Genomic DNA, 14,306 nt, shown 5'->3' on the forward strand with positions numbered 1-14,306 from the left:
ATGTCTGGGCAAGAGAAATTGTGAGAATTCCAAAAGGTGCGAATGCAACCAAGCTCATCAAGACCCCCCCCCCCCCCAGAAAAAATGAACTATGAAAAATGAAGTCGTGTTTGCTGCACCAACTTTCCTGGGCTGGTCTCTCTGATAGTGTCTGCTGATTCTTGGTGTGTTGGCATCACTTCCTTCCTGCGTGTCTGTGTGCTGAGTCAGCACTCTGCCAGTCAAGTGTCAGCAAAGGAGGGGAGGAACCCTTAAGAGAGCCCACGACAAGAACATGTCTGATAATAACATTGGCTGGGGTGGTGTGTGTGTGTGTGTGGGGAGGGGGCCCTAATTTTCCTGACCTCACCCATTGAGCACCCTTCCTCCCACCCCTCCTTCTCATCCTGGTGGTGCTGTATACGAGAGCAAAATGTAGGTCTGTGCTCGCCTACAGCCATCAGCAACAATCAGTTCTGCCCCACTTACTGATGCACAACCAAACCACACGCACTCACGTCGCAACACACACCGAGATGCACACAATATGGTGCCAAATGTACTCGCGCGCACACATTGAAGTGTGATGGGCGAGATATTTGCAAACATTTCAAGCTGATCATGTTCACGCTTTGAACAGGAAGTCATTGGGCGTCTTCATTACAGCTTTTGTAATTACAAACATACCGTTCTTTTCCACAAAGGTCAAATGAATTCAAGGCCACCGATGAGGTGGCCTTGAATTCATTTTTTCGCGAGCGAGCAAGAAACACAAACAAGTCCTTGGTGTTTCAAGTTCCCATCATTCTCGCAATGAACGTTCCCACGCTGTGTCCATTTGCTGTTTGTGTTTACAGTCGACATCATTGTCGGTAAGCGTGCTAATTGTGTTTATTGAGCGTGGATGAGGAAGGACGTGGGGATCGGAGGAGGACAAACTAGGGATGGATATTCCTCCACGGGAAATTATTCAAGCGACGGCGTCGACCTGCTCATCTTTACGAGATATACGTAGTCCCGCGAGAGGGTAAATCGGAATATTTCACACTCGGCCGGGCTAGCGTGAGCTGCGTCCCGGGGGAGCTGATTAGTGGTACATTTGCCAGGCGTCCCACCCAACCCCCCCCCGCCTGCCCGCCTGCCTTCATACTGCCAACACAAAAGCCTTCTTGGCCACATTTCATGCAGGGTTTCCCTCACTATTGTCAAACCAAGGCACAGTCATTGAGATGGCTAGAAATGCTAGCACTCCCTTACAGCTCAATAAAAACAAAACAATGAGATTTTTTTTTTTTAATGAGGGAACAAAACACTACACCGATGTACTTGATAGAAAATAAACATAAATACCATCACAAAAGTCAATGTCAACCGTTTGTGCATCATGATTTCATGCTACAATGCCCCAGGGACACTGCGGTCCTTCTGGTGTGTGTCTTGGCCACTAGATGGCAGTATAATAGGTCTATAAGACGCATAGAAGTGTTTCAGAACTCAGAAGTTGGAAAAAAAAGCGAAAAGAGGTTGCAGACAGTGCAGCGTGCGCGCCGTACCAATTGTGCAAAAGTGTTCCACTTGGCCCAGATATGTACTAGCGGAGACCGCAGACAGCAGCGCAATCAGAAGAAGACGTGGAACGACTGCAGTCATCCACATCAAACTGAATCAAGGAAGAAGAAAAAACATACATTGACCCAGAGAGAAAAGCTTACACAGACAATTGATGAGTGGAGGATGCAGACATGGTAGAAAGTAGTGAGGGGGGGGAGGGGGGAGGGCTGTGCGTCTGCTATTGATTACATTTAAATTGAAGAAAAAAATAGTTTGTTTATGTCTTCTCTCTTTTATGCCTTCCGGAGAGTCTTCCAATCTCTCTGCCAAGCAGCTAAGACACTTCAAGCTGAGCGGCCACTTCCTGTTTTGGTGCTGTTGATCAATTGTTCGCTGCTGATGTGGTCTCATGATGTGAAAACGCATGATGAAGGCGATTGTTCCTATGCCGGGTCATTTGGTGCTTCAATAAATGATTGTTGTGCGTTTTATCCTCTGTCTCCTTGATGAGGAAAAAAGCAAGTTGTGCAAAAATGACGGCAAAGTTGGACATATGGAAGCGCATTCTAAAGTTAACAGAAGGTCACGATGGTTCTAGTGCATCGACCCCGTGTGTTGCAAACGCTGCTAGTGGCTCGCAGGCTCCCTCTGCTGGTAATCTATTTAAATATTCGATGAGGCTGAGCGGCTAAAATGACGCAATTAAAGTAGAATTATTTTAGAACATGCAAATATTAAGTATAAGAAAAGAAATGCACGATTTCATCTGATTACTATCATATTTCTATTAAAAACAAACCAATCCAACTAAAACATATTGCTTGGTCAAGAAATTACAGTGCAGCAAAAGAACGTTTTTATTGCGAATGGTAGTGTCACTACATGAAATTAACAATAGTTCGACATAACCATGAGACACAAAAGAGAGGCAAATAATAAATAAAAAAAGAATTGAGTATAAAACGTCAAACTGCAGAGAATTATCCTTAGCAGCTTTATGCATGTATGTAGATATTGAAATTGGTTTTAAAGATCTACGATCAATACAACATGTATGTTATAAAAGTCGATTTTGTGTTTATTTACACATGGCCCAGCCTGTTTATAAATGTATATATATGATCTTACGTGCAGCCAGCCTATTATCCACGAGTTAAACTCGTTATTTTGTAAGCAACTGGTCATGTAACCTGCCTGTTGTTTGTTCATGCGAGCTGAGCCATTCAAGCAGGAGAAAATGAGTCAGGCGCGGATGGCTTCAGCGACTGTTAGCCAATCAGCGCAAAGAATCCCCGAGCGGTCCCGCCTTTACGCGCGTTCTCAACCACCCATTGGCTAATATTAACATATTTGGGGGCGTGCCTACTCGATAACGGTGAGTTCCATCCAGAGGTGCGGTGGGGAAGAGCCGACGGTGGAGCGACGACTGCCGGGTGCGTCGTTAAGGTTGTCCCGCTGAGAAGAGCACAAAGGGCGGCGCTGTTAAAAGTGTCAGGTAAGAAAGCATAGCAACTCTTGCCCGGCAGATTTTGGATCGACTAAAGCGAGTTAACATGGGTTACGTCACCATCGTAACGATGGTGCTATTTTCCAACCTGTTATGATCATAATATTATCAAGCGCTGGCTTAAACGCTGAAATACGTGTTTAGTTCATTTATATTAAAGCTGGGCTGTCACGAACTTTCACCGGAGAAGTACAATGGCATACCAATTGAAAATCAATAATAAATGAAGTTGATTAAACAATAACAGGACATCCCATTCTTGTACAAGATGTTATCAAGACGGTTGTCACGGTTAATAAACAATAACAGGAGGGAGTGAATCCTTATTATCACAGAGGAGACATTTCATTTCAATTCTCCAAATAAAAGACCAAGCAGGCTTGCTTCAAGCTGTCATTCACAGTTGAAGTTTATGGTAAGAGAATTGTTGAAATGTTCCATCAAACCACATAGTGTCATTTCTTCTAACCTAAGTCCACTACATGATGCTAATGGAGAATGCCAAAATCCAAATGAGCATACGCTGCTGTAATTCTCAACCTTTCAAAAAACTGCAGCTTTAACAAGAGCGGGGCTGAAACGCATAACCCAGGACTGGCATCAATTCTCTGTCTTCTGTGATCCTTGGGCAGACATGAACGGTGCCACTGAAGTCACCAGGAGGCGGGTCCAAAATGGCAGCCACAGTCCGTTGGCATCAGCTAAAACAGCAGAGCCTGTGCAGTGGGGGAGAGCCTGGTGAGTCGGTCGCTCGTATAATCAGCCGCACAAGTTTCTCGCACGTACGTATTTGTTTGCGTGCGGTGGTGGTCCTCAGGGAAGTGGATTGGTTTTCTCTGCTGAGCGTGGTGGCCCTGCTCTGCTTGGCGCCGTTCATCGTCTTCTTCTTCGTGATGGCTTGCGACCAGTACCAGTGTTCCGTTACACGGCCCCTCCTGGAGCTCTACGGCGGCGAGAGCACCCTACTCTCCATCTGGGCCCGCGTACCCTTCGTCACCTGGTCGGCGGCCAAGATCTACGCCGCGTGGGTCACCTTCCAGGTGGTGTTGTACATGCGCTTGCCCGACATCCTGCACAAAGTGCTGCCCGGTTACGTCGGGGGAGTTCAGGACGGCGCCCGAACCCCAGCAGGTAGCGCGCCGCGCTCGCCTGGGCACGCCAATGCAAAGCCTTGACCGTGACCTCCCCCAAGGCCTCATCAACAAGTACGAGATCAACGGGCTGCAGTGCTGGCTCGTCACGCACGTCCTGTGGTTGGCCAACGCCCGCTACTTCCTGTGGTTCTCGCCCACCATCATCTTCGACAACTGGATCCCGCTCATGTGGTGCGCCAACGCGCTGGGTTACGCCGTGGCCACTTTTGCCTTTGTCAAGGCCTACTTGTTCCCCACCAACGCGCAGGACTGGTGAGGACATCTGCTTTTTTTGTAGAATATCGTAGACAACCTCAGTTTCAAAAACATCAGTGTTTGACCTTTTTAAAACAAAGGCCCATGTTTCAAAATAAACATGGCCACCTTTGCATCAGGGGCTTTTTTCCCCCCTCATTATTTCGAACGGCTTGTTTTGTTGCTACGGAGTCCCAGTCGATGATGTGTTGTGTGTCCACAGCAAGTTCACGGGCAACGTCTTCTATAACTACATGATGGGCATCGAGTTCAACCCGCGTGTGGGCAAGTGGTTTGACTTCAAGCTGTTCTTCAACGGGCGCCCGGGCATCGTGGCGTGGACGCTCATCAACCTTTCCTACATGGCCAAGCAACAGGAGCTCTACGGTCACGTCACCAACTCCATGCTGCTGGTTAACGTCCTGCAGGTGAGTCCAGATTTCAAAACAATAACGCCACTGGCTGAGCAGTCTGTCTTTGCGCATAATACCGTATTTTCCGGACTATAAGTCGCACTTTTTTTCATAGTTCAGCCGGTGGTGAAATTATTAACACATTATTAAATAACTTCATGTTATTTTCTCACTAAAACGCATTAGGCCTGTGGAATAATTGGAACTGTAATTGACAATGAATCTGACATGAGCCACGTAGAAGAGGAAGTGAAATGCATCTTGTACTTCCAGGGTTAGTGGAGTTGTTTATAAGTGACACCGAAGATGAAGATTTCGTTGGATTTAACGGTTTGGAGTGACGCCGACGGTTCGATAAACTTTTCAGCATGTTATTTATGCTATAGTTATTTGAATAACTCTTAATATGTTGTCAGGCACGTTCTCAGTTCCTCGTTTATGTAACGTTAGCGTACGGTACCATTCAGCCTGTTGTTGCCTATTCATGTCTGTTCTTGGTGTTGGATTTTGTCAAATAAATTTCCCCCATAAATGCGATTTATACTCCAGTGCGACTTATATATGTTTTTTTTTTTTTCTTTACTATGCATTTTATGGCTGGTGCGATTTATACTCCGGAGCGACTTATAGTCCGAAAAATACGGTACTTTGAGTGTACATAGCGCCCCCTGGTGACTGAGGTTTTATTTCTGTCAGGCCATCTACGTGTTGGATTTCTTCTGGAACGAGGCGTGGTACCTCAAGACCATCGACATCTGCCACGACCACTTTGGCTGGTACCTGGGCTGGGGCGACTGCGTGTGGCTGCCTTACCTCTACACGCTACAGGTCAGTCCACAAGTCTGGTAGCTCACCTTGAAGACAATATGATGTGCTAAGTTAGAGGCAGGAAAGGAAAGGAAAGGAAAGGAAAGCAAGCAAGTGTGGGTTGACTAACTCTGCTCGGTGACTCGGACTGAACTCCGTCGTGCAGGGCCTGTATCTGGTCTACCACCCGGTGCAACTGTCACCGCCGCACGCCGCGGCCGTGTTGCTGCTGGGCCTGGCGGGCTACTACATCTTCCGCGCCGCCAACCACCAGAAGGACCTATTCCGCCGCAGCGAGGGCGCCTGCACCATCTGGGGCCGGCCCCCCTCCTTCATCGAGTGCTCGTACCGCTCGGCCGACGGCGGCGCGCACCGCAGCAAGCTGCTGACGTCGGGCTTCTGGGGCGCGGCGCGCCACTTCAACTACACGGGCGACCTGATGGGCTCGCTGGCGTACTGCGCCGCCTGCGGATTCGGCCACCTGCTGCCGTACTTCTACATCGTCTACATGAGCGTCCTACTGGTGCACCGGTGCCTGCGCGACGAGCACCGTTGCGGAAGCAAGTACGGCGCCGACTGGAAGCGCTACACCGACGCCGTGCCGTACCGACTCATCCCGGGAATCTTCTAGGCTTGGCGGAGGTTCTCAAAGCCAGCCGCAACTTGGCAGGTCCACAAAATCATTTGCAATAAATCACGTGGTAGCATTTAGCAAAGACACAACGACAGTGTTGCAAAGTGACAGAAACATTTCAGTCAGCAAACATAATAATGCGTCGGATCACGGGGACGGAAAGCGAATCCTTTGCAACGCATTTTTTTAACTACAGGTTTATAAAGTCAGGTTATAAACTTGCCATCCACAATATGAGTCATGTCATTCTTAAAGAAAAGTTGGCAACATTCCTATTCAAACCGGATTTTTTTTTTTTTTTTCTATCTGATGGAATAATAGGTCTCGCGAAGTGTGTGCCATGTCATCTTACAGCAAGTGATGACGACCTACAACATTCCGAGCTGCAGGGGACCAAACGAGTTTCGGCCACATTGCAGACATGTACCAAATGGCACGCCTCTTGTCAAGTTGACAAGTTCACATTTCCTCTCATCACATCTTTTAAATGTTTGTCTTCATAATTGACAGTAAATGTGTGTCAATTCACTTTTGGCTCAATAACAACAACATACAAGATTTAAGAAGCACATCTTTTTGTGACAATATCCTCCAATGGGGACCATGGAAGGTGATTTTAAAATATAAATGAACTAGTTCATAAATATCAGCCTGAATTCTTTTTTGATCGAATTAGGAGAAGTGAACGGCTTTAGTGAAACCTCTCCACTGAAGCTGCCATATTCGCTTTTGAGCAGCAGAGGGCAGCAAAGGACAAGCAAACAAAGTCTGCCTGGTGTAAAGTTTGATTTTGTTAACTATGAACGGTTTTCAGCATGGAAGTCGTGTAATTCAAACAACTTATTTTGAAAGAGATACTAATTCTTAATACTGCAATTCCGTAATCATTTATTTTCTCTGTAGGACTATTTTAATACTATTCATTAGATATATTCAATACAATATTTAAAAAATAAACAAAATACTAATACTGCACAATCCCATTCTTAAAATGTGTTTTACGTTTTAACATGCTGTAAAAATCACCTGTAAGACATTATAACAATCATAAAATAAAGAAGCGGAACCGCTTTTTTTAAACCTCATCTATTAACAACTTGGCCCATCTGACCATTTTACACTTGAATGGTGATGAACGAATGTTACGTCATATGTCTGAACGGTTAGACGTCATCATTTCCATGATTTCTTGTAGAGCTAAATTGTCTCAAAATCCAAACAAATGAATTGTGTTCGACCTTGCGACGTCCACCTTGTAAATCACTTGTGATAAATTGTCAATAAGGCTTTGTGTCTTTGTTGCAGTAATGATTGATGATTATGATACAAGGACGTGAAAGTGCTCTTAATTCTCCAATCGGGTTAATGGATTCCCAAAGCATCCTTGACAGGCAGGAAGTGCGGCCCGACGTCCGACATGACAAACGTGCGGCTTCGCTGAACCAGGCCCAATTAGCAATTTGTGAGTCTGGATTTGACAGGCGCACATTATCTGGAAGGGGGGGGGGGGGTCAACATATTACAAATGCAGTGGGGTCTTGTGGTAACTAAATATTTTTTTTTTTTCATCTGCACCACTTCTAATACAGTGTATGAGTACTTTTTTGCCACCTCTGCTAAGGGTGCACGGGCGTCCAAGGGGGAACTCAAAACGTCGAGAGAAAAACAATGGTCAGACCTGATTTCCCCAGGGGGCAAATTATTTTTTTATGAGAAGTTTTGCAGGGTGAGCGCAGCATGCAAAGTGGGAAACGGGGCACCTCCAAGTGTGGAAAGTACATGATTTGTCAGCAAAAAAAGCAGGCCTGAACATTCATGAATCACGTCAAGAACATTCTGGGCATGATTGGATGCAATCTGCTGCACCAAGAAACTCAAGCTGATGTTTTTATGTTGAATGGTTGCGTTCTTCTACCCCACCGCCCACTTTTTTGGAAATACCGCCCATTTTCTTATCCTTCCGCATTTCTCAATCAAAAGGCTATCTTGGATGGAAACGCATTCGACAATTTGAGGGCAACATTTGAGGTTCCATCGACGTGTTTTTTTTTTTTTTTAATCTCCGCATGACAAAGCCCACTATTACTTGGCCTTTTCTGTGCGTATGGCGTCTTTAAAAAAATGCCTTTAAGATTTAGGAGCCTTTCTTTGCCCTTTTGACCCATGGCCTGCTAATGGAGTGTCGAGAGCCACTTTGACCGTCAGACTAAACAAAGAGAGAACCGGGGAGCTGTATCGATGAGCGATAACGTCATCGCAGGCGACACGTCAACACATCGGCGCCTTGAACTTTGCCACCTTTGAACCACGGCGGCCATGTTTAGCTTAAAGGTAGACGACAGCTTGGGTGGGAGGAATATCAAAGGTCAACCGCGATTCGAACTTTCACAATAAGCGGCGAGCGTGAGAAGCTACATCATCACTCACAAAGATCCAAATTGAAGTCATTTGCTCAAATAAACACCATTAAGTCAGTGACAATGAACAAAATCAGGAAGTTGCGATCAACAAAAATAAATTCAACTCAAGAAACTTCTGCTCAGCCATCTCCAACACAGCTATAAACTAAAACCTAAGATTAAGAAAAAATATATATAATAATTCAACCTGCTACTCCATGCAACCTGTTAAGACAACTGCAATGGAACAAAAAACAGGAAGTAGCAAACCATCAAAATAAAAGCACTGATGGCGCTGAACAGGTCCAAATGGTTTCGTGGAAGTTGTATGAGTTTTGAAGCGTTTGCATTTTAAAACGCCACAATGAGGTTCAGTGAGGTCTGAGTTATTAGCTTCTTATCTTGGAAAGTTTGACTTGTAAGATGAATTAAAAAAGGCTTAGCGGCGGCTCTGAGAGATTAAGAAGTCAAAGGCGCAAATCCTGGTCTGATGAGGTAAAAATGAAGCCGGAGCAACAACAACAAAAAAATGGTCACGGATCAGCAGAGCGAGCAGCAGCCAGCGCTTACATGCTAAATTGGACTCGTCACAACTGCCACAAATTAGAAAATCACAATTGTTACTCAGATGAAGATTTTTTTTTTAAGTATCTGTACTTTACTCAAATATTTTTTCAAATGTCTTGTGGTTTGTATTCCCTAAAAACTAACGGTACTTTTTACATGGCACATTTTCTCAATTCAAAACAATTCATTGGGTAGTCTTCAAATCATTAGAATTCAAATCATGGGTTATTCCAATCGCAATTAATGATGGCGATAAAACACGTTATCAAATATACATGTCAAAACACCAGATAAGTCTAAAACTAATTTAAGATGAATTCAAATAAAAATATACATACATTGAGTACTTTCAAAATGATTTCAAGTGACAAGATGAATGTGGGAACGTGCCCCGTTGCTCGTCAAGTACTCAAGTAGTGTGTGCGAGTACTTTTTCCACCTCTGTAAATAACGCAGATAGCGAGCAACAGCAGGGATTCCACTTTTGCATGTTCGGGCTCGCCAAACGCAGAAACACGACAGCTGAGGGGGATTCCAGCCACCTGCTTGGTTGCCATGGCGACCACCGGAGGAGAGCCTATTGACCAAAACTGCAGCGGAAGATATTCGGGGCTCACCGGGCCGCGCCCGACCAAAGTATGCCGGCTACAGCTGTGAGTGAGGTCAATGGAAAGATTGGAAGAAACATCTTTGTTTGCATCTCGGCCTCTTAACTGGAATCACAACTGAGGTGGCTTCTAAATCATCGTCGCTAATCACCTTTGCCGCACTTCAACATGAAGCCCGACATCTTTTTTCACCATCTCACGGCTGCTGCCCATTCACTTTTGGACTCCCTCGTGACGCTTTGCTCGGCACGTCAACTTTCGCGCTCCACGTGAGCGTCCGGCTCGTCCAGGAATAAACGGCAAACACATGTTTGCATGCGTTTGGGAAGGCGCCCGACATGCATGAGAGATGATGATGAGATGATGATGATGATGATGGCGAAGGCGATGACAGGTCTGCAGGAGACGCTCCAAACATGTCGGCCGCTCCCGTCCACGCCCAGCGACTCCCCAAAGCCCTGTGGGAATGATGTCTGCCTCAGTTTGAGCCCCATTCCTCTCATTCTTCTCTCACTCTCACAATATGTGGCCGCACTGCAACATTGATGCTCGTTTCATGAGCCTTTTCTTGATTGCGTGTTCTCACTAAGATGAACACCTAAATCCAGACATCTGGTGCAAGCTATCCACTCACAGATCGGTTGATCAGGTCACATCCACTCACATATTCTCCTCCACGACAAATCAACTGGCCACCACAGCGGCGTTGAAACCAGCCCAATTAACATACACACAACTGATAGAAAATTTTATTTAAAACCGAAATATTATAAAAACAATTCCTCAGACACTGTATGAGAATTAAAGTGGGCTAAATCCAAAGTTGTCCTGAAATAGTGGTCGAAGTCCAAGGCAATGTCAAATCTGCCACGATTTCATGCAAGACAACATGCAAAATGCACAAGCTTGAAAATGACAACAAGACAACAAAAACAGGAAGTGGCAGTTTGGGGCATTTTGTTGATTAGATCAGATTGTATTGTTATCGTATGAGCATTAATATGCAACACTTGCACCTAGGTGTGCTTTAGTTGCACCCGAACAAGCATGACAACATCTTTTATAAAACAAACGGAGCAAGCGACTGGAGGAAGAAACACCAGCAATCTTACCTTTAAATCTCGCCTTGCACATCTTTCCGTCCGAGTTAGAGATGTTTCAAAATCCATCATTGTGGGGTTTAATTCTGTCGTTGGTCACCTGTCAATCAAATCGAGTACTTACAGAAAAAAACATCTCACCGTGCGTTCGGTGGCGGACATTTTTAATTTGACTCAGCCAATGAGGAGCGGTGTTACAGTCACATGGTTATCTCTCGGCCAATTGGAGTCAACAACATGCCGTATGCAGAGGTCGGATAAGGTCTCACTTAAGGTTGTCAAAAAGTGGCAAATAAACATCTCAATTACTGACTGTACTTGGATTGAACACCTAGAGTTAGTATTTCAAATTAGAATGAATTAAAAGTAAAATAATAAAAATAAATAAAGTAATGTAAAAAGAATGTAACAACTAAGGTTAAAACTATCAACCAATAATATGAAGAAAAGTGTCAATGTTGATGAATTAATACATACAATAACATAGGCTGGGAATTGGAAAATATCTCATGAAACACCAAAGGTCTTTAGATTTTGAAAGAACATTTTTTGCAAGCTCTATTCATTGATTTCCCGATAGTGTCGTCAGGAAGGTTTAAAAATGTGCTTCACTGCAATAGAATGGCGGCGGCTGCGTTTTTGTCACCTGCGCTGGCTGCACTTCCTCTCTCCACTTCCTACTTCCTGTCTGGATGCTGTGAAGCTCCTCTTGTCATGCAGAGGAAGCAACGTGTTTGTTTATTTTCATCAGGAAACATCTCATCTTGTTCACGTTGTGCTCCCATTGTGTGTGTTCCTCGAATTAATTCCCCCCAAAAAATCCAATGCAATTCAACGAGGCTCGATTTTACGCTGATTTCATAAGTTTTGTCCAATCGTCAGGCTTTTCTGTATCATTGGAACGGAGATGCTTGAGGTCGCTGGGGTCATGTTGGCTTGCTCATGTTTTGGGTCACATACACAAGCTCGTTCGTGACACGGAATGCTTGGTGTGTCTTCTTCATTGGCCTGTGGAATGCAGACAGATAGACGCACACACTCACACACACCCAAGAGGAGATTTGCAGGCTATTATTTATCGGTCACTTTGTCTGCTCTTTGTCTATTCGTGGCGTGCAGCTGTGATGATGAACATGAACCACTTGGACTGGATGATGCATTCACTGAACGATGCTTTCCCATAAGAAGGCAAATTCCAACCTGCATGTGGAGGAAAAGCTCGACCGATTTTCAATTTTAGTCCGTGGCGGTGTTCTCAATTGAACTTGATTTTATCTTATTTTGATGTTTACCCTGCGTGCCTTGAAGGTTTCATGGTCATCTGAGGTTGAATCTGCGCTCGTCTGGCAACATACTAGTAGTAGTTTCCAACTGCTGGACCTTTGGAGGTTTACGCACATACACACACGGGTGGTGGGAAGGAGATGATGTCACTTGCCTTTCAGTTACTGCGCTTCCTGCCGTTTCCGCCATCTCGCCGGCCCATTTGGGCACTTGCGTCCTCACCTTGGCCGGGACGGACGGCATCAGAGGAAGCGCACGCCCTAAACTGCTTGGAGATGAAGCGCCTTTCCATATAAATGCTCCTTTGAAAGCCTGACTGATTAGTGACGGCGGCTGTTGACGTGGCTCACTGGGTCAATTGTACCCTGACTTTGGTTTTGCCATCAAAGCGCACACACACATCAAGCTATTGTGGACAACTGAAGGCCAGATTAGCCAGTCAGCGAAGCCCCGCATTAAACATTAACCCATGACGGAACTAGACAAGGTTACTGATCACTATCACTTTGTGTAAGTGCGTTAAATGTGACCCTTGAGGCCACACATGCGTGTTTGTTCGCATTTGTGTTGACTTGAAACACTCACAAAGACGAAAGTGACCAGGAATACAATGAAGACTCATGTTTGACAAGCCAAGAAAAGAAGGAAAATGGTCAACGTACGTACGCAATGTCGTGCACGGGTGGGTTCACACCGGGACGAGACCGAGTGTCACCTTGTGACAATTTGAGAAATATGCAGCACACACCAACATAATAGAAAGACGCCACCAGTGCATTAGCTGGTCTGTGTCCAAGGCTGTGATTATGACAATTGTTGCGGTAGACCCGCATTTAAAGTTGGTTAAGGGCCCACTGTCTCCAGACACACACACACTCTGCTGCTTGTCATGAGGTTTACTGGCACCATCTTGTGCTCGCAACATAAATTTAAATAAATAAATAAATAAAGACAGCCGAGTGAGAGGCTTGTTCTTCAAAAAACTCCTAAACCAATGTCCTGCAGCATAAAAAACCCCAACACATTTATTTATTTATTTATTTATATGTATTTATTTATTTATTTTATTTACGTATTATTTATTCTTATTATATCGTATATATTATTATACTTTATATACATTTGAGTACTTTTGAAATTACTATTTTCTACAAAGTATTTACAGCGTAAAGCTATTTATAGCTTTTTTATTTTTTTATATTTTTATTTTACTTTATATACATTTTAGTACTTATAATCTTACTTTATTCTACAAAATATTTATAGCTAATAAAATCATGACGCTGGATTGCCTGAGCAACTTCTATGCAGTTTAGACACAATCTGTCTTTTGAGCACTGAAAGCACACTTTACCTACCTAGCACATGCGTGTCATATTTGTGTCCCTAATTGAACAGCCGGTGATTGTATTGTACGTATTTGTACACACATCCCTTTTCCAACGTATCATTGCTTTGAATCAGTGCAATGACACAATAGAACATTCTTGTGCAAATACACACACATATGTAAAGTGACGAATCCAATCAATTCACCTCAACGTATATTTATGTGGTCTCGCCCTTCCTTCTGTAGGCATCCTCCCACCGTAACCCCCCCTAACCCTGCACAGACTCAGTAAATGAGATAAGACCACTAATGTGATTGGGGGGGACGGGGAAGAGAGAGAGAGCGAGAGAGCGAGACACCGAGAGAGAGAGAGAGAGACAGAGAGACTTTGTAATTTAATAGAAACTCCATCAGGCTAATGGACTGACCGCTGGCTTGCTGCACACACACACGCACACACACATAGTCATTTAAGTTAAACATACATTCTGTGATGGTCTTCCACATGTGCTGTGTGCTATTCTGCTCATTATCTTGACTGCGTTCCGTAATTTTACAAGCCGTCTCACTATTTGTTGTGTTGATGACAGGTTGCAGTGACAGACGCTACGCGCACAGGTGGAATGTGTAGTTCTGTTTTGTTTTTTCCACGTCTTAATGAAAGCCAGAAGCTTTGCAAAGGCCTCATTTGAACGTCAAATTGTCTCATCTGCACACATTTAGAAGAAAGACAGGAACA

At 44.5% G+C, this 14,306-nt stretch overlaps 1 protein-coding gene across 1 annotated transcript; it reads left to right on the forward strand.

The window, feature by feature from the left end:
• The first annotated feature begins 2,886 nt into the window (after window positions 1-2,886).
• Window positions 2,887-6,393, forward strand: dhcr7 (7-dehydrocholesterol reductase). Its single transcript, XM_037247006.1, has 7 exons — window positions 2,887-3,025; window positions 3,670-3,775; window positions 3,855-4,168; window positions 4,230-4,443; window positions 4,649-4,853; window positions 5,535-5,666; window positions 5,812-6,393. Exons 2-7 carry the CDS (start codon window positions 3,672-3,674, stop codon window positions 6,274-6,276), a joined length of 1,434 nt encoding a protein of 477 aa, XP_037102901.1. The 5' UTR covers window positions 2,887-3,025; window positions 3,670-3,671; the 3' UTR covers window positions 6,277-6,393.
• Window positions 6,394-14,306: the final 7,913 nt, after the last annotated feature.

The sequence above is a fragment of the Syngnathus acus genome, chromosome 3 (assembly GCF_901709675.1).
Source record: "Syngnathus acus chromosome 3, fSynAcu1.2, whole genome shotgun sequence".
Classification (NCBI taxonomy): Eukaryota; Metazoa; Chordata; class Actinopteri; order Syngnathiformes; family Syngnathidae; genus Syngnathus; species Syngnathus acus.

Coding starts and splice junctions, on each gene's coding strand:
- dhcr7 (XM_037247006.1), top strand. CDS start 3,672: ATGAACGGTGCCACTGAAGTCACCAGGAGGCGGGTCCAAAATGGCAGC. Junction 4,169..4,229: donor CGGCGCCCGAACCCCAGCAG/GTAGCGCGCCGC, acceptor ACCTCCCCCAAG/GCCTCATCAACAAGTACGAG. Junction 5,667..5,811: donor CTTACCTCTACACGCTACAG/GTCAGTCCACAA, acceptor TCCGTCGTGCAG/GGCCTGTATCTGGTCTACCA.